Here is a 26349-nt window from a genome sequence, read left to right on the forward strand (position 1 = left end):
GTAAGGCTGCTGATAAATGTTATGTCTTTATCATCACACACAATGAGGTAAGGCTGCCAATAAATGATATGTTTTTATCATCACACACAATGAGGTAAGGCTGCCAATAAATGCTATGTCTTTATCATCACACACAATGAGGTAAGGCTGCCGATAAATACTATGTCTTTATCATGACACACAATGAGGTAAGGCTGCCAATAAATGCTATGTCTTAATCATCACACACAATGAGGTAAGGCTGCCAATAAATGCTATGTCTTTATCATCACACACAATGAGGTAAGGCTGCCGATAAATGATATGTCTTTATCATCACACACAATGAGGTAAGGCTGCCAATAAAATACTATGTCTTTATCATGACACACAATGAGGTAAGGCTGCCAATAAATACTATGTCTTTATCATGACACACAACGAGGTAAGGCTGCCAATAAATACTATGTCTTTATCATCACACACAATGAGGTAAGGCTGACAATAAATGATATGTTTTTATCATCACACACAATGAGGTAAGGCTGCCAATAAATGCTATGTCTTTATCATCACACACAATGAGGTAAGGCTGCCGATAAATACTATGTCTTTATCATGACACACAATGAGGTAAGGCTGCCAATAAATGCTATGTCTTAATCATCACACACAATGAGGTAAGGCTGCCAATAAATGCTATGTCTTTATCATCACACACAATGAGGTAAGGCTGCCGATAAATGATATGTCTTTATCATCACACACAATGAGGTAAGGCTGCCAATAAAATACTATGTCTTTATCATGACACACAATGAGGTAAGGCTGCCAATAAATGCTATGTCTTTATCATGACACACAACGAGGTAAGGCTGCCGATAAATGCTATGTCTTTATCATGACACACAATGAGGTAAGGCTGCCGATAAATGCTATGTCTTTATCATCACACACAATGAGGTAAGGCTGCTGATAAATGCCATGTCTTTATCATCACACACAATGAGGTAAGGCTGCCAATAAATGCTATGTCTTTATCATCACACACAATGAGGTAAGGCTGCCAATAAATGCTATGTCTTTATCATGACACACAATGAGATAAGGCTGCCAATAAATGCTATGTCTTTATCATGACACACAATGAGGTAAGGCTGCCAATAAATGCTATGTCTTTATCATCACACACAATGAGATAAGGCTGCCAATAAATGCTATGTCTTTATCATCACACACAATGAGATAAGGCTGCCAAGAAAATACTATGTCTTTATGATCACACACAACCATGTAAGGCTGCCAAGAAAATACTATGTCTTTATCATTGACACACAATGAGGTAAGGCTGCCAATAAATGCTATGTCTTTATCATCACACACAATGAGGTAAGGCTGCCAATAAAATACTATGTCTTTATCATGACACACAACGAGGTAAGGCTGCCAATAAATACTATGTCTTTATCATGACACACAACGAGGTAAGGCTGCCAATAAATACTATGTCTTTATCATTCACACACAATGAGGTAAGGCTGCCAATAAATGCTATGTCTTTATCATCACACACAACGAGGTAAGGCTGCCAATAAATACTATGTCTTTATCATTCACACACAATGAGGTAAGGCTGCCAATAAATGCTATGTCTTTATCATGACACACAACGAGGTAAGGCTGCCAATAAATACTATGTCTTTATCATTCACACACAATGAGGTAAGGCTGCCAATAAATGCTATGTCTTTATCATCACACACAACGAGGTAAGGCTGCCAATAAATACTATGTCTTTATCATTCACACACAATGAGGTAAGGCTGCCAATAAATGCTATGTCTTTATCATCATACACAACGAGGTAAGGCTGCCAATAAATACTATGTCTTTATCATCACACACAATGAGGTAAGGCTGCCAATAAATGCTATGTCTTTATCATCACACACAACGAGGTAAGGCTGCCAATAAATGCTATGTCTTTATCATCACACACAATGAGATAAGGCTGCCAAGAAAATACTATGTCTTTATGATCACACACAACCATGTAAGGCTGCCAAGAAAATACTATGTCTTTATCATTGACACACAATGAGGTAAGGCTGCCAGTAAATGCTATGTCTTTATCATCACACACAATGAGGTAAGGCTGCCAATAAAATACTATGTCTTTATCATGACACACAACGAGGTAAGGCTGCCAATAAATACTATGTCTTTATCATGACACACAACGAGGTAAGGCTGCCAATAAATACTATGTCTTTATCATTCACACACAATGAGGTAAGGCTGCCAATAAATGCTATGTCTTTATCATCACACACAACGAGGTAAGGCTGCCAATAAATACTATGTCTTTATCATTCACACACAATGAGGTAAGGCTGCCAATAAATGCTATGTCTTTATCATCACACACAATGAGGTAAGGCTGCTGATAAATGCCATGTCTTTATCATGACACACAATGAGGTAAGGCTGCCGATAAATGCTATGTCTTTATCATGACACACAACGAGGTAAGGCTGCCAATAAATGCTATGTCTTTATCATCACACACAATGAGATAAGGCTGCCAATAAATGCTATGTCTTTATCATCACACACAATGAGATAAGGCTGCCAATAAATACTATGTCTTTATCATCACACACAATGAGATAAGGCTGCCAAGAAAATACTATGTCTTTATGATCACACACAACCATGTAAGGCTGCCAAGAAAATACTATGTCTTTATCATTGACACACAATGAGGTAAGGCTGCCAATAAATGCTATGTCTTTATCATCACACACTACCATGTAAGGCTGCTGAGAAAATACTATGTCTTTATCATCACACACAGTGAGGTAAGGCTGTTGATAAAAAGCTACATTTTACCATTAACTCAACGAGATGTATCTACTAAGAAAATAATATGTATTCTTCAGACCTTACACATAATTACTTAACAAAAAATTATAAATATTTTGAATCATATGCAAAACATGAAATAATACTTTAGTGTGAGATTATATACAGAAATATTATAGAAGAAAATATTAATTATTTCAAATTAAAGAGTAGAAAATGGAAATTTTTTGAAAATTGAATGGATATTAACAAATAATAATAATAATAATAATAATAAAGCAATAACAAATTCAAAATGATAATCAGATCTTTTATTCATTTTATTTAAAATAAATATTCTTTAATATCCAGCAGCTTCCTCAATTTATTAAGAAAAAATGTTCGGCAATAGCACAAGAAATTCAGAGGCCCTAACAAAGTTCTAATATATATACAGTGGAACCTCACTATAATGTGATAAATGGGGTCCAAAAATTAGATCATGTTCATGTGGGTTTTTAAAGTATTTTACTTTTTTTCAGAGAACAACTCATTGGCACATATACCTGTATTCATGTCTAATGTATATGACGAATAGGGTGTCAACACCGTTTACTATAGTGCCATCGTGGCATGCATTTCATCCATAATGCATGTAATTCCATTGAAAAATTGCACACAGATTTACAATATTCAATATTTAAATAGACCAACAAGTTTTTTTTTATATTCGTAGTAGCAGAGTGATGCTGCCTTCCACACATGCATCAGAAATTTAACAAAGGGTCAACGAATGATAGAGATGCAGTTGTTTTGGTCTGATGACAGGGATTACTACAAAAAATATGAATGTTCTGAAGGATTTAATTCTGAGTGAAAAGCAGAGGAATTTTACTAACCATCCACATACAAATGTCAGTCTTTGTAAATATATTAATTACTAGCTAGCGGCCAAAAATATGAAAGATAGATTATGAGATAATGCCTTGTCCAGTTGATCTCCACTACCAGAAATGTCAACAAGAAAAAAAGCGGATATCTCACAACACACTCATGCTAGATGTCAACATAAGCAGATTATGATATAACAATGCACTGTTAAGACGGTTTTTCAATATGGACATGACCGCTCCAGTGGCCTAGTAGTTAGAGTGTCCGCCTCGGATGCGAGAGGTCATGGGTTCGATCCCTGGTCGAGTCATATCAAAGACTTACAAAAATGGTACTAACAGCTGCCTTGCTTGGTGCTCAGCATTAAGAGGTTAGTGTTAGGACTGGTTGGCCTGGTGTCAGGATAATGTGAGTGGGTGGGACATCATGCTATATGTCTGTGGCATGATCCCCAGTGCTAGACATCACTATAAACTGTCACACTGCAGATATTGTAGTGATATGACTGAAAAATTATTAAAGCTGTGTTAAAAATCCAAATCACACACACACACACAATATGGACATAGAATTTGTTTATGTAACAAAAGATAAATTTCAGTGCATTTTATATCCAGTTTGTGGCTTCCTTTCATGGGGCCTCTGAATTTCTCCACTCCAAACCACTAGTTGTATACAAGTTTAAACAGCCAACAATGTCGCCAATAAAAAAAAATCACCAGATGGCATATTTTGCAGCCAATAAGGAAAAGAATCATAGTTTGTGACATTGGCAAAGCCCTATGCGATCCCAGAATAAACTTTTACATTGTTATTTATCGTGCTTTTAAGAAGAAAAAATGATTTTATTTGTGAACAAGAAATATACATATAAAATTTCAGAAACCATGCCACCATCGTCTTATATTATTCATGCACAATCTCTTCCATAAAATGATAATAAACTTTTTATATTTTTTTCGTACTTTTAAGAAAGATTTTTATTTTTTCGTGTACAAGAAAAATACATGTAAAAATTTTTGGGAGCCACACCATGCCCATATTATATCTGAATTTGTGTTATAACAGAGCATGCTATAGCGGGGTCACACTGTATATATATATATATGGGGTGATCATCAAAAGAGTTCTTAACAACAGTCACATCCCCATGCTTGGACCTTGCCCCTGAATTAAAACTACTGTTCCACATCAACTGGCAACCTTTAATCATACCCCAAGGTTTCTAGTCTCCGTTTTGAATTATACAGGAGGAGTTGCATACAAGAACAATCGGATGAAATTAAGACATACTTTGTACATGATTATATACACTGATGTAAAAGTTTTCCAATCCACAAGTTTTGCTCCAAATATATGGATCAAAATTCTTAAACAAGTTTGCAAATATTTTACAAAGCATCCCAAATCACATCCCACTTTAAAAAATTCTCTGATGGAGAAAAGTGTAGCAGTTGTTTCAAACTATCCCAAATCACACCCACTGTTTTAAGTCGCTCATGGAAAAAGGTGTATCAGTTGTTACAAACCAACCCAAATCATATCCCACTGTTTTAAATCTAGAGAAAGGTGTAGCAGTTGTTTCAAAACATTACACATGAAAAGTATGTAAGACAGGATTACATCATTAATGACAGTTTCTATTTAATTACAGTAGAGTGTCATGGCCCTGTACAATTGCAATCACTCAAACTGGTGTTTAAGACCTGGCAGAATTTTTATGTAATTATACTAAAAGTATTAAACTCAACCACTTAGCTTTCTAACTGATTCACCAAATCCCCCAAGCTATCCCCACTTTATTGTATATGAACTAAGAATTAAGAAATCCCAAAACTCACCACTGTGTCGCTATCAATGGCCTGTACTGTTATAACTGAGGTGTCAGTTGCCACATTTTCATTCACACTTGCAAAATAATTCTGGGATGGAGAAAATACTGGTGGACCCTGATTCCTCTGTACATTGATTGTCAAAAACAGGTTTCCTGTTCTTGGAGTTCCAGGCCCATTGTCTGTACCCAGAATTGACACCTATAAATGAAATAATATTTACATATACATTACATGGCATGGTTTTCACCATGGTTGAATCTGACATCATTCAAACACAAATATTCTGAAAGTAGCAGAGTCCTACACAAATGTGATGAATGTAATGATTGCAAAATGTTAATACAAACACAATGCATACTAAGTTTGACTGACTAATGCATGCTAAGTTCAGGAGTTACTGAGTTAGACTGACTAATGCATACTAAGTTCAGAACTGACTAAGTTGGACTGACTGTTTATAATGATGCTATATCAGGAACCAAGCAACTGATCTGCAAAATCATCTGTGACCATAAAATCACATTATTCAACATGTAAAGCTAAAAGGTGTAAATGTGTGTATGCATGTGTGAGTGTATAAATGCATTGGACTTGGAATCCATGGGTCATGGGTTCAATAACTGTCCAGGTCAGGCTAGGTCATCCCAGGGCAGCCTAGGTTGGCTGCCTCAGTGCGTCTTTGGGAAAAATTCTTGCCTCCCATTTCCTAGCATGATACAGCCCATATTCTGTTACAAGTGCCTTTCACACCCACAAAACCAAATGCACACAAAACAGATCACTTAGGACCAACCAAACATCATTGGAGGTCTTCTGGTGGAAACCCCATGCTGACATGGCTATTCATTCAGGAGGACTAGTGATAGCAAAAGATTTTCAAAATGGCCATCATGGCAGCAATATTGGATTAAAAAAATTGCAGTATTTGTTAGGACCAATCAGACATCATAAGAAGTTCTCTGGTGAAAACTCATACAATGTGGCTTGATTGTGAAGGAGTAGCAATGACAAGATTTTCCAGATGGCCATCATATTAGTGATATTGAATATCAGATGGCCATCGTAGTAGTGATATTGGATATCAGATGGCCATCATATTAGTGATATTGGATATCAAATGGCCATCATAGTAGTGATATTGAATATCAGATGGCCATCATAGTAGTGATATTGGATATCAGATCAGCATCAAGGACCAATCTGACAACAAGATAAGGCATCTTCCAATGAAAACCCCATGTAGATAGATCTTTTCCACTAACTGCATACTACAATGACCAATCTGACGACAAAATAAGGCATCTTCCAATGAAAACCCCATGTAGATAGATCTTTTCCACTAACTGCATACTACAATGACCAATCTGACGACAAAATAAGGCATCTTCCAATGAAAACCCCATGTAGATAGATCTTTTCCACTAACTGCATACTACAATGACCAATCTGACGACAAAATAAGGCATCTTCCAATGAAAACCCCATGTTGATAGATCTTTTCCACTAACTGCATACTACAATGACCAATCTGACGACAAAATAAGGCATCTTCCAATGAAAACCCCATGTTGATAGATCTTTTCCACTAACTGCATACTACAATGACCAATCTGACGACAAGATAAGACATCTTCCAATGAAAACCCCATGTTGATAGATCTTTTCCACTAACTGCATACTACAATGACCAATCTGACGACAAGATAAGACATCTTCCAATGAAAACCCCATGTTGATAGATCTTTTCCACTAACTGCATACTACAATGACCAATCTGACGACAAGATAAGACATCTTCCAATGAAAACCCCATGTTGATAGATCTTTTCCACTAACTGCATACTACAATGACCAATCTGACGACAAAATAAGGCATCTTCCAATGAAAACCCCATGTTGATAGATCTTTTCCACTAACTGCATACTACAATGACCAATCTGACGACAAAATAAGGCATCTTCCAATGAAAACCCCATGTTGATAGATCTTTTCCACTAACTGCATACTACAATGACCAATCTGACGACAAAATAAGGCATCTTCCAATGAAAACCCCATGTTGATAGATCTTTTCCACTAACTGCATACTACAATGACCAATCTGACGACAAAATAAGGCATCTTCCAATGAAAACCCCATGTTGATAGATCTTTTCCACTAACTGCATACTACAAGAATCTTCTTGTCAACAGCACTATCCACTCAGGAGTAATGACAGAAAGATTTTCAAGATGTCTGCCATTGTGGATACATTGGATGTCAGATGGGTACCTTTTTTCTTCTTCATCACCTACAAGACATCTTAAGAAGTTTTGTCTTGAGAATGGCCCTTAGGCACACCATATCAAATTTGTCTTGAGAATGGCCCTTAGGCACACCTTATCAAATTTGTCTTGAGAATGGCCCTTAGGCACACCTCTTCAAATTTGTCTTGAGAATGGCCCTTAGGCACACCTTATCAAATTTGTCTTGAGAATGGCCCTTAGGCACACCATATCAAATTTGTCTTGAGAATGGCCCTTAGGCACACCATATCAAATTTGTCTTGAGAATGGCCCTTAGGCACACCATATCAAATTTGTCTTGAGAATGGCCCTTAGGCACACCTCTTCAAATTTGTCTTGAGAATGGCCCTTAGGCACACCTTATCAAATTTGTCTTGAGAATGGTCCTTAGGCACACCATATCAAATTTGTCTTGAGAATGGCCCTTAGGCACACCATATCAAATTTGTCTTGAGAATGGCCCTTAGGCACACCATATCAAATTTGTCTTGAGAATGGCCCTTAGGCACACCATATCAAATTTGTCTTGAGAATGGCCCTTAGGCACACCTCTTCAAATTTGTCTTGAGAATGGCCCTTAGGCACACCTTATCAAATTTGTCTTGAGAATGGTCCTTAGGCACACCATATCAAATTTGTCTTGAGAATGGCCCTTAGGCACACCATATCAAATTTGTCTTGAGAATGGCCCTTAGCTTCCTCAGCATGACACTTATAAGCCATTAAAATCCAGTCATGATTCACTTTGGCAAAATTTCATGAAAATCTTTTCAACTGTTACAAACATATGGACCACATAAGCCATTGTCAGCAGACAGACAGATGTACAGGTAGATTTACAAACAGACACACAAAACCATGACATTAAACTTTTGTTGTGCAAGTAAAAAGGATGAGATAGAGATGGTTCAAAATATCTTTTTTTTACTTAACATCCTAATATATATTTTTACAACAAAAGGACTACAGTTTTATTAAATTTGAATACTTTTTCATGAAAGGGCTACAGCTGTATAAAATATGAATAATTTTTCCTATCAGTGCAATGGTGGAGTTCAAGGATTTCTGTATGTGGACTATCCCTGAATGTCCAGAACTTCCTAAAATGAAGATTAAAGGAATCCTTGCAATAAAGCATTCAATTAAAGTAAGCAAGTTGTAATTCTAAACATCTGACCAAGCTTGTTGCAGATCACAAAACAGGAAGTTGAACAATAATGGGGAATGGAGGGGGGATGAGGGTCTGACATCAGAGATGTAAAAAATTACTTACTATGTACTGTGAAGGCTGAGTGACATCTTTTGTGAAGGAATCCACAAGGAAAAGTCTACCATCTGTGTGGTGGATGTAGAAAAGACCTGTTCCCGATGAGGGAGATACACTGGCGATGGACAAAGTCACTCCATGATTCTGTTAACAGAAAGTATTGCAGTGTAAATCTGGTAACAACGAATTACAGCAAATAATAAACATGCTATTCTGACATATCACATCCTGGCATTAGTGTGAGAATTTTGTCACTAAATATGATGTCATTTCATAACAAAATTCTGACATATCACATCCTGGCATTAGTGTGAGAATTTTCTCACTAAATATGATGTCATTTCATAACAAAATTCTGACATATCACATCCTGGCATTAGTGTGAGAATTTTCTCACTAAATATGATGTCATTTCATAACAAAATTCTGACATATCACATCCTGGCATTAGTGTGAGAATTTTCTCACTAAATATGATGTCATTTCATAACAAAATTCTGACATATCACATCCTGGCATTAGTGTGAGAATTTTCTCACTAAATATGATGTCATTTCATAACAAAATTCTGACATATCACATCCTGGCATTAGTGTGAGAATTTTCTCACTAAATATGATGTCATTTCATAACAAAATTCTGACATATCACATCCTGGCATTAGTGTGAGAATTTTGTCACTAAATATGATGTCATTTCATAACAAAATTCTGACATATCACATCCTGGCATTAGTGTGAGAATTTTCTCACTAAATATGATGTCATTTCATAACAAAATTCTGACATATCACATCCTGGCATTAGTGTGAGAATTTTCTCACTAAATATGATGTCATTTCATAACAAAATTCTGACATATCACATCCTGGCATTAGTGTGAGAATTTTCTCACTAAATATGATGTCATTTCATAACAAAATTCTGACATATCACATCCTGGCATTAGTGTGAGAATTTTGTCACTAAATATGATGTCATTTCATAACAAAATTCTGACATATCACATCCTGGCATTAGTGTGAGAATTTTCTCACTAAATATGATGTCATTTCATAACAAAATTCTGACATATCACATCCTGGCATTAGTGTGAGAATTTTCTCACTAAATATGATGTCATTTCATAACAAAATTCTGACATATCACATCCTGGCATTAGTGTGAGAATTTTCTCACTAAATATGATGTCATTTCATAACAAAATTCTGACATATCACATCCTGGCATTAGTGTGAGAATTTTCTCACTAAATATGATGTCATTTCAAAACAAAACTCAGTTTTACATTACATTTAAGGCATTAACAATCAATAAAAATAACTAGTTCACTTTATGCAGAGCTACTAATGAGCCTGAAGTACCGATACATAAGACTGACCTATTTCTGTTTCTCATCATATAGTCCATCAAAAGAGACAACAGACTACAACCCAAATTCCACTTTTGACCATTCACTTCTATCAGTGTAGATCAATACAAAAGGGTTATGAAATGTCATAACTTACTGGTAGGCCAACTCTATCATTGTCAGTAGCCGTGACAACTGTCAAAATACTTCCAGATGCTGTGATATCTGCAAAACTGATGGTCTGGCTGGCGACTGATAATACTGGAGAGAACTCATTCAAATCCTGAAAATTTAATATAAGACAGTGGTTAGAGTATTTCAGACAGCTAGCTTGTGAAGTTTTCCTTTATTTACAATTGCATAAAAGATAAAATTCCAGTCTCCTAAACCATTAATTCATCCTTCAAGACAGACACATCCCTGGGAATTTTTATAAACTGTCAGTGCATGTGTTTGCATTATATACAAGTGTATTATACAAATTGAAGTACTTAAAAAGACAATAAACCATTTGCTGTGCAAACCTAAACCATTCTTTGTTTATTTAGATAAAAATTATATTCATTCATGCTGATTTTTGAAAATCATTGTTTTAAATTTGTGTTTCAATATTTCACTTTCTTGTTGTTACTTTTCTCCAAAAAGAGGTCATTATGGGAGAACAGTCACCATACTAAGTAAGGAACCAACTATAAAGTATTATTATTATTATTATTATTATTATTATTATTATTATTAAAAAATGTTTCATATTATTAAAGTCAAAGTAACTAATGCCATTATTTAGAGTAAATTAATACATAAGCCAAGAACATCAAAGCAGAATTTTAAAAAAATCAAATTTAATATTTCAAAAAGAAAAAAAGAATAGACAAACTCAAAACAAACTTTTGCAGCTAATAACTTCTATGCACCTGTCCAATGGAGTCTTTTCTTTAAGGAAATGATGTTATAATATGGCAGTAATAATGAGATGATCAATAAAATCAAGTCTTTCCTTTAGGAAACTGAAGATTTAATAATGTAATAATAATGAGATACTGGACAATACCAAATGAAAAGGCAGAAACAGCTGGATGCTGTATCATAAGTCAAAATACATGAAGCTAGGACCTGCATAGCAAATCCATGCTTAAGGCTTAATTTTGGCCTCAATATCTAAGTAGACAACTGTGTCACAGAATGGACTGTCATTGCTTTATATCATTCCCTAATATCTAAGGTAGACAACTGTATCACAGATTGGACGGTCATTGCTTTATACTATTCCTTAATACCTAAAGTAGACAACTGTGTCACATAATGGACTGTCACTGTTTTATATTAGGCCTCAATATTTAAGGTAGACAACTGTGTCACATAATGGACTGTCACTGTTTTATATTAGGCCTCAATATTTAAGGTAGACAACTGTGTCACAGAATGGACTGTCATTGCTTTATATTAGGCCTCAATATCTAAGGTAGACAACTGTGTCACAGAATGGACTGTCATTGCTTTATATTAGGCCTCAATATCTAAGATAGACAACTGTGTCACAGAATGGACTGTCGTTGCTTTATATTAGGCCTCAATATCTAAGGTAGACAACTGTGTCACAGAATGGACTGTCATTGCTTTATATTAGGCCTCAATATCTAAGATAGACAACTGTGTCACAGAATGGACTGTCATTGCTTTATATTAGGCCTCAATATCTAAGTAGACAACTGTGTCACAGAATGGACTGTCATTGCTTTATATTAAGCCTCAATATCTAAGATAGACAACTGTGTCACAGAATGGACTGTCATTGCTTTATATTAGGCCTCAATATCTAAGTAGACAACTGTGTCACAGAATGGACTGTCGTTGCTTTATATTAGGCCTCAATATCTAAGATAGACAACTGTGTCGCAGAATGGACTGTCATTGCTTTATATTAAGCCTCAATATCTAAGGTAGACAAATGTGTCACACAATGGACTGTCATTGCCTTATATTAAGCCTCAATTTCTAAGGTAGACAACTGTGTCACAGAATGGACTGTCGTTGCTTTATATTGGGCCTCAATATCTAAGGTAGACAACTGTGTCACAGAATGGACTGTCATTGCTTCACATTAGGCCTCAATATCTAAGATAGACAACTGTGTCACATAATGGACTGTCGTTGCTTTATATTAGGCCTCAATATCTAAGGTAGACAACTGTGTCACAGAATGGATTGTCATTACTTTATAGAGATCCACAATATTCAGTCAAGCAGTTTAAGAAGTACATGTAAATGCAAAAGGTAGACCAAAACCGTAACACTGGCAGAATGTAACTTCTATAGACCAAAACTGTAACACTGGTGCTGGCAGAATGTAACTTCTATAGACCAAAACCTTAACACTGGTGCTGGCAGAATGTAACTTCTATGTCCAGAACTTCCACTAACAATCACTGAACTAAAACATTTCTTTATGTACTTGAAAAGATCATAGCAACTTACATTGACTGTAATAAAAACTGTAGCTGTGGCTGAAACAATATTTAACCCTGAATTTCTAGAATCCACTGTTGTGACCAACAACTGGTATGAACTTTTTGTTTCATAGTCCAGGTTGATGGTGGTGTAAATATTTCCAACAACTCCTTTACGCCCCAGCTGTATAGGTGCCTGGGAGATACTGAATGACGCTGCATCTGTCCCTAACAGCACAAACTGAACAATGCTAGTAGAATCAGGATCAATGGCCTGTGAAAAAAAAGTGTAATATAATATTTGCAATGTTATAATAATGTGTACATGTAATTCTAATGCATTTTATGTAAGTGTCAGATACAAATAATGAGCATACACTATGTGTGAAGATGATTTAGCTGTTCAAAGATGATCTTAGATCTGTGAAAAAATGCAACTTTTGGGGTCAAATTAATTGCCAGTTTGACTTATTTACAGTGTTCATTCTTCAGGACCAAAACACCTCAGTGATAGGACTGGTAAAGATGGGGGTGGGGGATTCTCATAAGTGTGGCCAGAGATTTGGCAGAAAATAATACAGTAGATACTAAATAGTATCATAAATACTTAATAGTATTAATAAATAATATAGTAAATACTAAATCAGATTTATAACTCACAAGAATCACTACTTGAAAAATCTTTATTATGAAAATGAATAATATTAAATCCTCTCTAAGTTTAAATATTAAGTTTTATAGTCTACTGCATAAAAAATGGTTCTTAAAATTGCCACCATTGAACCCCAAACAACAATAATAAAATCTTCTTTTCTGGTAAACAACCTTTGCATTCTTGTCATGTGGAGATTTCTCTTTAATTCTAGTAAGGAATTATGGGATTGGCTAATTGCACAAAAATAACATTCAAGAGTACCAATATAGGTACACTTCCAATGACACTAGCAAATGGTAGATCTGTCATGAATACAATTATTACAAACCCAGCACATGGTAGATCTGTCATGAATACAATTATTACAAACCCAGCACATGGTAGATCTGTCATGAATACAATTATTACAAACCCAGCACATGGTAGATCTGTCATGAATACAATTATTACAAACCCAGCACATGGTAGATCTGTCATGAATACAATTATTACAAACCCAGCACATGGTAGATCTGTCATGAATACAATTATTACAAACCCAGCACATGGTAGATCTGTCATGAATACAATTATTACAAACCCAGCACATGGTAGATCTGTCATGAATACAATTGTTACAAACCCAGCACATGGTAGATCTGTCATGAATACAATTACAACAACCTCACCACACAGTATAATTGTCATGAATGTACTTACAATGACCCCAGCATATGGCAGACCTGTTGTCAACACACTTACAACAACCCACCACACAGTATAAAGATAATGAATATACCTACAACAACTCCAACATATGGTACATGTCATCAATACACTCAAAACAAACCCAGTACATGGTACATATGTTATGAATAAACTCACAACAACCCCAGCAAAGGATATATCTGTCATAACTACACTCACAACAATCCCAGCACAGGATATATCTGTCATAACTACACTCACAACAATCCCAGCACAGGATATATCTGTCATAACTACACTCACAACAATCCCAGCACATGATAGAAGTGTCATCAATGCACTTATAACAACCCCAGCCCTTGATAGATATGTCATCAATATACTTAAAACAACCCCAGCATATGATAGATATGTCATAAATACACTTAAAACAACCGGAGCACATGATAGATCTGTTATCAATTCACTTAAAACAACCCCAGTACATGATAGATCTGTCATCAATTCACTTAAAACAACCCCAGTACATGATAGATATGTCACCAATTCACTTAAAACAACCCCAGTACATGATAGATATGTCATCAATCCACTTAAAACAACCCCAGTACATGATAGATATGTCACCAATTCACTTAAAACAACCCCAGTACATGATAGATATGTCACCAATTCACTTAAAACAACCCCAGTACATGATAGATATGTCACCAATTCACTTAAAACAACCCCAGTACATGATAGATCTGTCATCAATACACTTAAAACAACCCCAGTACATGATAGATATGTCACCAATTCACTTAAAACAACCCCAGTACATGATAGATATGTCATCAATCCACTTAAAACAACCCCAGTACATGATAGATATGTCACCAATCCACTTAAAACAACCCCTGCACATGATATATATGTCACCAATTCACTTAAAACAACCCCAGTACATGATAGATCTGTCACCAATTCACTTAAAACAACCCCAGTACATGATAGATATGTCATCAATCCACTTAAAACAACCCCAGTACATGATAGATATGTCACCAATTCACTTAAAACAACCCCAGTACATGATAGATATGTCATCAATCCACTTAAAACAACCCCAGTACATGATAGATCTGTCACCAATTCACTTAAAACAACCCCAGTACATGATAGATATGTCATCAATCCACTTAAAACAACCCCAGTACATGATAGATCTGTCACCAATTCACTTAAAACAACCCCAGTACATGATATATATGTCATCAATCCACTTAAAACAACCCCAGTACATGATAGATCTGTCACCAATTCACTTAAAACAACGCCAGTACATGATAGATATGTCACCAATTCACTTAAAACAACCCCAGCACATGAGATATATGTCACCAATACACTTAAAACAACCCTAGCACATGATATATCTGTCATAACTACACTTACAACAACCCTGGCACATGATAGATCTGTCATCAACACACTTTTTAAAAAAAACAGCACATGATAGATCTGTTGCCAATACACATACAAAACCCCTGCACATGAGATATCTGTCATCAATACACTTAAAACAACCCAAGCACATATAAGCAGAATCTGTCATGAATCTGCAGCTATATTTATATATGAAACCCACATCATATAAATCTGCATAGCCAACAGTGGCTTGAGACTGTGTCCCATTTTTGTCTATCAACTGCATAACCAACAGTGGCTTGAGACTGTCCCATTTTTTCTATCAAATGCACAGCCATCAGTGGCTTGAGACTGTCCCATTTTTTCTTCTATCAAGCTGCAAATGGAAGAGTTGTAAAAGGAAATAAAATGGCAAGAGAAAAACAATCTTTCCAGAAGCTTGATTTCTGCTCATGCATAGATGGGTTGTTACTAACTATAGTCCAGTGAAGTTTCAACAAACACCACTGCAAGTTTTTGCATTATTATAATTCTTTTGAGTTATGCAATCTACATTATCTCAAATAAAACAGCATAGTTACATTGTGCACGGGCATAACCAGGCCTGAATTCTGATTACCCAAGCTATTTTAAACACAATAAAAGGAACGAAAAATCATCTTGAATTTACTGAAATATTTTTGCCTTGAGTTTTAAAAACATCAGCTGTACCTTCATTTTCATAACTTGGCAATTATTATCTCAAACAAAATCAAGAATTAGTTAATATGTTTCCAAAAATTTAGTTACATAATTTTTAAAGAGCATACAAAACCATTCATATTTATGACATAAGCTTTGTAATTTCTTACCTGTAAAATAAAGCTACTATACATACTCCACCATAAAGCAATTTCAGTTTTATAATGAATTCATAGGAAGAGATGAAACAAATGCAGAGACAGCTCTATTATAATGAAAGAAATGTTTGTTTTAAATGTCATATTCAATGATAGGTAAAATTGGTATGTATATTAAAAATGTAAAGTATGTCAAATGATGACCTGGCAAGTTGAAATAATAAATGAATAAAGCAAGAACAAAATGAAAAGAGATTAACATAACCAAATTATGGTTCATACACAAATACACATACAGTAAATTTTGTATTAAACACAAATACACAGAAAATAAACTTTGTAAGAAACGAAGTTGATAGGACACTAAAAGTTCACTTTTTAAAGTCAATTTCATTATATAAAGAATAAAAACAAGTTTCATTTTGTATCATTAAACTTCATTTCCCATTGTTCTGTATTGTACATAATCTTTCATGCCATCATCTTCAGTTTCAAATATTCTTAAGTCATCTGGCATATTTAAATGAGAAATTTTTCAATAACAAATTTTAGCCTCAACATGACCCAGCAAAATGTATTAGGCATTCAGTGATTGGTTTAATAGAAATGAATTACCGTAACAGCAACAACAAAAGAATTTGGCCCCTGGTTTTCATTCACACTAGCGGAGACAACTATATCTACAAATACAGGGATCTCATCCTGCACATCTAGGACATTGATGGTAACTGTTGTTGTTCCTGTCCGTCTGTCAATGGCATCATCAAAAACTTCTACACGCACTTTATACTGCTGGACACTCTCATAGTTGAGGGGTTGAATCACTGACATTTGACCAGATTGTGCATTTATTGAAAACCTGTAAAATTGTAAGCTTTAGTTTAAACCAAGTTCACACATTAAAATAAGAAGTGTTTATAGCCACTTCACTGGCAATAAGATTCCATTTTTTTCAAATTATGAATTTCAAGTAGTTTATCAGTCAACCCAGTTTTAAGAGCTATTCTTGTACATATTTGAATATTATATTTACAGAATATGTTAAGGTGAAATATTTTCCTAAAATTATAATAACTGACAAATCAGTATTTTTAAATAATTAGCACACACCAATTTAAACCCATAATGACAAAATGTGATGGGCAGATACACAAGGTCAGCCTGTTAAGGCATGCATTCAATGGGCATCTATCCAAGGTCAGCCTGTTATGGCATGCATTCAATGGGCATCTACCCAAGGTCATCCTGTTAAGGCGTGCATTCAATGGGCATTCATCCAAGGTCAGTCAGTTAAGGCATGCATTCGATGGGCATTTATCCAAGATCAGTCAGTCAAGGCATGCATTCAATGGGCATTCATCCAAGGTCAGTCAATTAAGGCATGCATTCGATGGGCACCTACCCATGGTCAGCCTGTAAAGGCATGCATTCAATGGGCATCTATCCAAGGTCAGTCTGCTAAGGCATGTATTCAATGGGCATTTATCCAAGATCAGTCTGTTAAGGCATACATTTAATGAGCACCTATTCTTGGTCAGCCTATTAAGGCATACATTCAATGAGCACCTATCCAAAGTCAGCCTGTTAAGGCATGCATTCAATGGGCATCTATCCAAGGTCAGCCTGTTAAGGCATGCATTTGATGGACATTAATCCAGGGTCAGCCTGTTAAGGCATGCATTTGATGAGCACCTACCCATGGTCAGAATGTAAAGGAATGCATTCAATGGGCATTTATCCAAGGTCAGTCTGTTAAGGCATGCATTCAATGGGCACCTACCTATGGTCAGCCTGTTAAGGCATGCATTCAATGAGCAACTACCCATGGTCAGCCTGTTCAGGAATGCATTCAATGAGCACCTACCCATGGTCAGCCTCTTAAAGCATGCATTCAATAAGCACCAACCCATGGTCAGCCTGTTAAGGCATGAATTCAATGAGCACCTACCCAATGTCAGTCTGTTAAGGCATGCATTCAATGGACAACTACCTATGGTCAGCCTGTTAAGGCATGCATCAGTCTGTTAAGGTATGCATTCAATATAACATTTATTTATAGGAAGTTTGTATGTACAAAGTATACAGGGAAATGATAAACATCATAAGCTTTGCTCCAGGAATAAAAGTGTGAATAGTGATGAGTATACACAAGGTCAAACCCACTCCCATGAGACAGCCTTGTTCTCCATGATATGTGTGCATGTGTTTGTAATTTTGTGTGTGTGTGTGTGTGTATGCATGCATGTGTGTGTGCATGTGTGTGTGCAACTATATGTCATACCCACTCCTGTGAGACAGCCTCCATATGTGTGTGTGTGCATGTGTGAGCATGCATGTGTTTGTGTGTGCATATGTGTGTGCAACTATGTACATATCATACATACTCCTGTGTGACAGCCTTCATGTGGGGGGGGTGCATGTGTACAAGTGTGTGTGCAATTATGTACATGTCATAATCATTTCTGTGGAACAGCCTTGGTCTCCATGGTAGATATATGGATTACTGCCTTAAATCAAGGAAAGTTAGTTGGATCCATACAAGTTGACCTTAGAAAAGCTTTTGACCTTATTGATCATAGTATTCCTAACAACAAATTGAGATTTATCACTGTAACAATTCAACAATTGATTGGATTACATCATAGCACTGAAAAAACAGTGTGTTAAAATAAATGGTAGTTTTTCTAAAGAAAAGCCAATTGCATGTGGAGTACCACAGGGATCAATCCTGGGTTCAATTCTCTTTCTCATTTTCATAAATGATCTGCCACTGAAAACAGGCAACTGTATTTCATCTACTAACTCATAATATGCAGATGACACCACTTTATCAAATTTCAAAACACTAAAACCACCTTCCACTTTGTTTATTCTTGTATTGTATATACACAATGTACTTAGATGGAGCATGTTGATTTAAATTTTCTGTATGCCCATACATAAAAGTAGCTTATTATCAATGTGTGTGCATTACATTCTCTGTTTATTATGTCCATGTATAAATATACTTTATTATCAATGCTTTTGTGTGTGTGTGTGTGTGTGTGTGTGCATGTGTAAATATGTACATGTACTCTGTAAATTTGCATATCATACAGGGTCACAAGGAATTCCATGCAACTGTGTCTCTTTAAATAAAGTCGTTATCATTATTATTATCATTAATTAATATTATTATTATTATTATTATTATTACAGAAGAAAAAACACTTTACCACATCTTGACACCTGAATGGATATGATTGCTGTATCTTAAGTAAAGTTTTCTGTATGAAAACTTCTGATTGATAAATTTTAATAATAATAATAATAATATAATAATAATAACCAGTGTTTTGTTTATTTTACTTACAAGGTTCTGTCATCAGGATTGGGTATATTGAAGAAAAATGGAAAGGATGGGTTAACAACCAGATCAGGATCTGAGGCCTGAAAAAGATAAATTCCTAAAAATTAATTTTAGACACAAGCTAATTGTAAATTAACAATAAACTCTCAAAGTGACTGATACTCTTTGATCCAAGATAGAAATCCAGGTCTTCCATCCTTTCATGCTCTCTGAATACAGAGTATCAATGGATGGGAAATGTTATTAAGTAATGCCTACATGTCATGTCTTGTCTAAATCCAGATATGTTATTGAGTAATGCCTACATGTCATGTCTTGTCTAAATCCAGAAATGTTATTGAGTAATGCCTACATGTCATGTCTTGTCTAAATCCAGAAATGTTATTGAGGAATGCCTACATGTCATGTCTTGTCTAAATCCAGAAATGTTATTGAGTAATGTAACATGTCATCTCTTGTCTAAAGCCAGAAATATTAAAGAGTAATGCCTACATGTCAAGTCTTGTCTAAATCCAGAAATGGGATGGAGTAATGCCTACATGTCATGTCTTGTCTAAATCCAGAAATATTATGGAGTAATGCCTACATGTCATGTCTTGTCTAAATCCAGAAATATTATGTAGTAATGCCTACATGTCATATCTTGTCTAAATCCAGAAATGTTATTGAGTAATGTCAACATGTCATGTCTTGTCTAAATCCATTTCTACAATACTTTAGGCAATCCTTGTCATACTCCGTCGTCTGAAGTCCAATCAAACAGTCAGTTGTGAAAAAATGATAATTTATTAAATTTTAGTTTATGCACAACTTGATCATCTTGAGTTATTTTAGGTACACATTGCCAGTGATGCAATGGGGTTTGTCTGATAATGACCATTAAGGGATGAATTGGTGGTGTGGTAAGCTGATGTAATGTCAAATTATAAGGCTTAGTCAGTGGAGTGGCTAACACTTGGATAGGGGTGTTGTATATGTACCTTAAAATTGAGAGACAGACAGGAAATTATGCAATAAATTATTATTAGCCTCATACTTGTTGTCTTTATTGGGCTTGTTGAAGGATCACATGGGGGGCGGGGGCATAAGCAGAACTATTCCTATTTGCTGGCATTGGCAGTAGAGTTCAAAGTGCCAACCAGATTAGATAATCTTACATAACATTGCATAGTAATGTAGAGTACCATGTGATTAGTCAATTCACTGGATTTTCAAAGGCACAGACAATGGATGTAGAATCTCTGGCTTTTCCCAGGTACAAACAATGGATTTAGAGTCTCTTGCTTTTCAAAGATACAGACAATGGATTTAGAATCTCTGGGTTTTTAAGGTACAGACAATGGATTTAGAGTCTCTTGCTTTTCAAGGTGCAGACATTGCATTTAGAGTCATTTGCTTTTCAAATGTACAGACAACATATTTAGAGTCTCTGGCTTTTCAAAGGTACGGACAATGTATTTAGAGTCTCTGACTTTTCAATGGTACAGACAATGGAGTTAGAGTCTCTGGCTTTTCATAGGTACAGACAATGGATTTAGAGTCTCTGACTTTTCGTAGGTACAGACAATGAATTTAGAGTATGGTTTTTCAAAGGTACAGACAATGGATTTAGAGTCTCTGACTTTTCAAAGTTACAGACAATGGATTTAGAGTCTCTTGCTTTTCAAAGATACAGACAATGGATTTAGAGTCTGTGACTTTTCAGTGGTACAGACAATGGATTTTGAGTTTCTGCTTTTCATAGGTACAGACAATGGATTTAGAGTCAGGCTTTTCAAAGGTATAGACAATGGATTTAGAGTCTCTCACTTTTCAAAGGTACAGACAATGGATTTAGAGTCTCTGGCTTTTCATAGGTACGAACAATGGATTTAGAGTCTCTGGTTTTTCATAGGTACAGACAATGGATTTAGAGTCTCTGACTTTTCATAGGTACAGACAATGGATTTAGAGTCTGGCTTTTCAAAGGTACAGACAATGGATTTAGAGTCTCTGGCTTTTCAAAGGTACAGACAATGTATTTAGAGTCTCTGACTTTTCATAGGTACAGACAATGGATTTAGAGTCTGGCTTTTCAAAGGTACAGACGATGGATTTAGAGTCTCTGACTTTTCATAGGTACAGACTGGATTTAGAGTCTCTGACTTTTCGTAGGTACAGACAATGAATTTAGAGTATGGTTTTTCAAAGGTACAGACAATGGATTTAGAGTCTCTGACTTTTCAAAGTTACAGACAATGGATTTAGAGTCTCTTGCTTTTCAAAGATACAGACAATGGATTTAGAGTCTGTGACTTTTCAATGGTACAGACAATGGATTTTGAGTTTCTGCTTTTCATAGGTACAGACAATGGATTTAGAGTCAGGCTTTTCAAAGGTACAGACAATGGATTTAGAGTCTCTGACTTTTCAAAGGTACAGACAATGGATATAGAGTCTCTTGCTTTTCAAAGGTACTGACAATGGATTTAGAGTCTCTGGCTTTTCATAGGTACAGACAATGGATTTAGAGTCTCTTGCTTTTTAAAGGTACTGAAAATGGATTTCGAGTCTCTGACTTTTCAAAGGTACAGACAATGGATTTAGAGTCTCTGGCTTTTCACAGGTACAGACAATGGATTTAGAGTCTCTGACTTTTCATAGGTACAGACAATAGATTTAGAGTCTGGCTTTTCATAGGTACAGACAATGGATTTAGAGTCTCTGACTTTTCATAGGTACAGACAATGGATTTAGAGTCTGGCTTTTCAAAGGTACAGACAATGGATTTAGAGTCTCTGGCTTTTCAAAAGTACATACAATGGATTTAGAGTCTCTGGCTTTTCAAAGGTACAGACAATGTATTTAGAGTCTCTGACTTTTCATAGGTACAGACAATAGATTTAGAGTCTGGCTTTTCAAAGGTACAGATAATGGATTTAGAGTCTCTGGCTTTTCATAGATAAAGACAATGGATTTAGAGTCTGGCTTTTCAAAGGTACAGACAATGGATTTAGAGTTTCTTGCTTTTCAAAGGTACTGACAATGGATTTAGAGTCTCTGACTTTTCAATGGTACAGACAATGGATTTAGAGTCTCTGGCTTTTCATAGGTACATACAATGGATTTAGAGTCTCTGGCTTTTCACAGGTACAGACAATGGATTTAGAGTCTCTGACTTTTCAAAGGTACAGACAATGGATTTAGAGTCTGGCTTTTCAAAGGTACAGACAATGGATTTAGAGTCTCTGACTTTTCAAAGGTACAGACAATGGATTTAGAGTTTCTGGCTTTTCATAGGTACAGACAATGGATTTAGAGTCTGGCTTTTCAAAGGTACAGACAATGGATTTAGAGTCTCTGGCTTTTCAAACGTACAGACAATGGATTTAGAGTCTCTGACTTTTCATAGGTACAGACAATGGATTTAGAGTCTGGCGTTTCAAAGGTACAGACAACAGATTCAGAGTCTCTTGCTTTTCAAGGTACAGACAATGTATTTAGTGTCTCTGACTTTTCAAAGTTACAGACAATGGATTTAGAGTCTCTGACTTTTCAAAGGTACAGACAATGGATTTAGAGTCTCTGTATCAAACTTTTCTTACGGATTTGTGTTGCCTGCCACCATCCCATTCACCACCCATTAATGAATACATTGTGGGTTGCGCCCTTATATTGCTCATGCATATGGGGCTGCCATGGGATACCAATAATGTAAAGGTCATGCCCATTAAATACTTTTCTTTTACAGTTTTAAATAGGAACAAATAGGAATATTTCTTCATGCTGGGATCAGCCTGGATCTATTCCACGAATCTGGGATCAACCCAGAATACACTCCTATGCTGGGATCAGCATATCATAGAGTTAGTTAAGATGGGATCAGCCCAGAATACATTAGCATGCTGGGATCAGCCTAGCACATAGTCTACTTAAGCTGGGGTCAGCCCAGAATACACTCCTATGCTGGGATCAGCCTAGCATAGATTTAGTTAAGATGGGATCAGCCCAGAATACATTAGCATGCTGGGATCAGCCTAGCACATAGTCTACTTAAGCTGGGGTCAGCCCAGAATACACTCCTATGCTGGGATCAGCCTAGCATAGATTTAGTTAAGATGGGATCAGCCCAGAATACATTAGCATGCTGGGATCAGCCTAGCACATAGTCTACTTAAGCTGGGATCACCCCAGAATACATTAGCATGCTGGGGTCAGCCTAGCACATAGTCTACTTAAGCTGGGATCAGCCCAGAATACACTGGAATGCTAGGATCAAACTAGTTAAGATTTTACTTGAGCTGGGATCAGTCTAGCACAGTCTATGGAAGCTGGAATCAGCCCAGAGCACACAATAATGATGGGATCATCCTAGCATATATTTACTTGAAGATGGGATAAGCCCAGAATATACTCAATTGCTGGAATCATCCAAGCACATATTTTATTTGAGCTGGGAACATCCTAGCACCAATTCTACTTGAGCTGGGATCAGCCCAGAATACATTGGAATGATGTGATCAGCCTAGCACTGATAATGAATCAGTCTTTTACATTGAGCTGCGATCAGCCTAGCACCAATTTTACATGAGCTAGGATCAGCCCAGAATACACTGTAATGCTGAGATCAACCTAGCACTGATTGGGAATTAGTCTTGTACATTCAGATTCTAGCTTATGAGTAGCCCCCACAGAGAGAGCCAAATATTTTTTGATATTTTTAATTAAGTATTGATGTTATTTTAGTTATGAGTTTGATGTTGTAGAATATTGGTAATAATGAATAGTGGCATGTTTGAGAGAAAGGGAGAGAGTGAGTAAGAGAGAGAGAGAGAGAGAGACTGAATGCATATTCTTTTTCTTATAGTGCAGGTATTGAATCTTTTCTCATACAATTTAGTATTGTTTTGTTGTGCATAAACTGGACATCAGTTCACTTGGTGGTATATCAGCATTAGTGAATGAAATGACATTGGTCAACCTTGCTTTGCAGGACAAAGATTTTCAATAATTTTTCAAAGTTATATACTATTTAAAAGCATAAAAGTTTCTTTAAGGTCATATATTTTTCATTTAAAATTATTAAAGTAAAGTTAACTGAACTAAGAAATATACTTAATAATTTTAATAACTTCTTTTCAAAGTAATTTTTCTGTCTGCAATATTCAGCTTACCTTGTACATATCAGTGTAGGAAATGTGTTCAAAAATTAAAAACCCATCAAGAGTGGGTCACAGGTTATTACATTTTATTAAATTGACTCTCAATGAGTGGGTCACAGGTTATTACATTTTATTAAATTGACTCTCATGAGAATTGGAGACCAAGCAGAGACAGATTCTTACTGGAAACTCAACAAAGTCATTCAGTTTGTTTCAATATTTTTTTTCCGTAATAAATTACTGGAAACTCAACAAAGTCATTCAGTTTGTTTCAATATTTTTTTTCTGTAATAAATTACTGGAAACTCAACAAAGTCATTCAGTTTGTTTCAATATTTTTTTTCCGTAATAAATTACTGGAAACTCAAGAAAGTCATTCAGTTTGTTTCAATATTTTTTTTCCATAATAAATTATTGGAAACTCAACAAAGTCATTCAGTTTGTTTCAATATTTTTTTTCCATAATAAATTACTGGAAACTCAACAAAGTCATTCAGTTTGTTTCAATATTTTTTTTCCATAATAAATTACTGGAAACTCAACAAAGTCATTCAGTTTGTTTCAATATTTTTAATTCCATAATAAATTACTGGAAACTCAACAAAGTCATTCAGTTTGTTTCAATATTTTTTTTTCCATAATAAATTACTGGAAACTCAACAAAGTCATTCAGTTTGTTTCAATATTTTTTTTCCATAATAAATTACTGGAAACTCAACAAAGTCATTCAGTTTGTTTCAATATTTTTTTCCCATAATGCAACAATTTCAGTCATATAGGGTTATTTTCATCGATTCCCAGGAATGGAGCAAAATTTCATATTTATGCATCATATCCAAAATTAGAATATGGATGAAGTTTATCCGCAGTAAAATGTCATCATCATCATCATCAACATCATCATCATCATCATCACCATCCAAGTCAAAATACCAATTAAATAGTTAGCATCTGTTTAGTTTATTTCATAGTAGTCCAGATCATGACTGTCTACAAAATACATTTTATATTGTCAGAAAACTCAGCATCCATATCACTGCCATCACTTGGTGATTCAGTATGATCAGTCCTTTTGATCTCCACACATTAAAGTTTACTTCAGAAATCAAATTTTGAACTAACCAGCTATCATCTCTGTTTATTCACTGAAGTCAAGATCATGGTCTTCACTGCCTAAAATGTCAATTTCCTCACAAAATGGTCTATATTTTCATCAAAATTGGCCTCCACATTATTACCATCACTGGCCACTTCAACAGAGTCCATCATGTTGATTTCCACATGTTAAAACTTGTGTGTGAAGTGAAATTTTCAAATAATTAGTTATCATAAACTCTCTTTGTTTTGATTGAGTAAAGATGATCCCCA

The 26349-nt window shown here is 35.5% G+C and overlaps 1 protein-coding gene across 1 annotated transcript; it reads right to left on the minus strand.

The window, feature by feature from the left end:
* Positions 1 to 5534: 5534 nt before the first annotated feature.
* On the minus strand, positions 5535 to 14533 carry LOC149802470 (protocadherin gamma-A10-like). Its single transcript, XM_089951516.1, has 5 exons — positions 14420 to 14533; positions 12929 to 13174; positions 10611 to 10736; positions 9110 to 9247; positions 5535 to 5747 (listed from the first exon to the last, which is right to left on the minus strand). Exons 1-5 carry the CDS (start codon positions 14531 to 14533, stop codon positions 5535 to 5537), a joined length of 837 nt encoding a protein of 278 aa, XP_089807642.1.
* Between the last annotated feature and the right edge of the window lie 11816 nt (positions 14534 to 26349).

The sequence above is a fragment of the Sinohyriopsis cumingii genome, chromosome 3 (assembly GCF_028554795.1).
Source record: "Sinohyriopsis cumingii isolate HCF-2022 chromosome 3, ASM2855479v2, whole genome shotgun sequence".
NCBI classification, from domain to species: Eukaryota; Metazoa; Mollusca; class Bivalvia; order Unionida; family Unionidae; genus Sinohyriopsis; species Sinohyriopsis cumingii.

Excerpts from the sequence above, each read along its gene's own strand:
- LOC149802470 (XM_089951516.1), bottom strand. The coding sequence starts at position 14,533 with ATGACAGATATATCCTGTGCTGGGATTGTTGTGAGTGTAGTTATGACA. Across the intron at positions 9,248-10,610 it reads ATGATAGAGTTGGCCTACCA|AATCATGGAGTGACTTTGTC; the intron begins GTAAGTTATGAC and ends TTCTGTTAACAG. Across the intron at positions 5,748-9,109 it reads CTCAGCCTTCACAGTACATA|GTGTCAATTCTGGGTACAGA; the intron begins GTAAGTAATTTT and ends TTTCATTTATAG.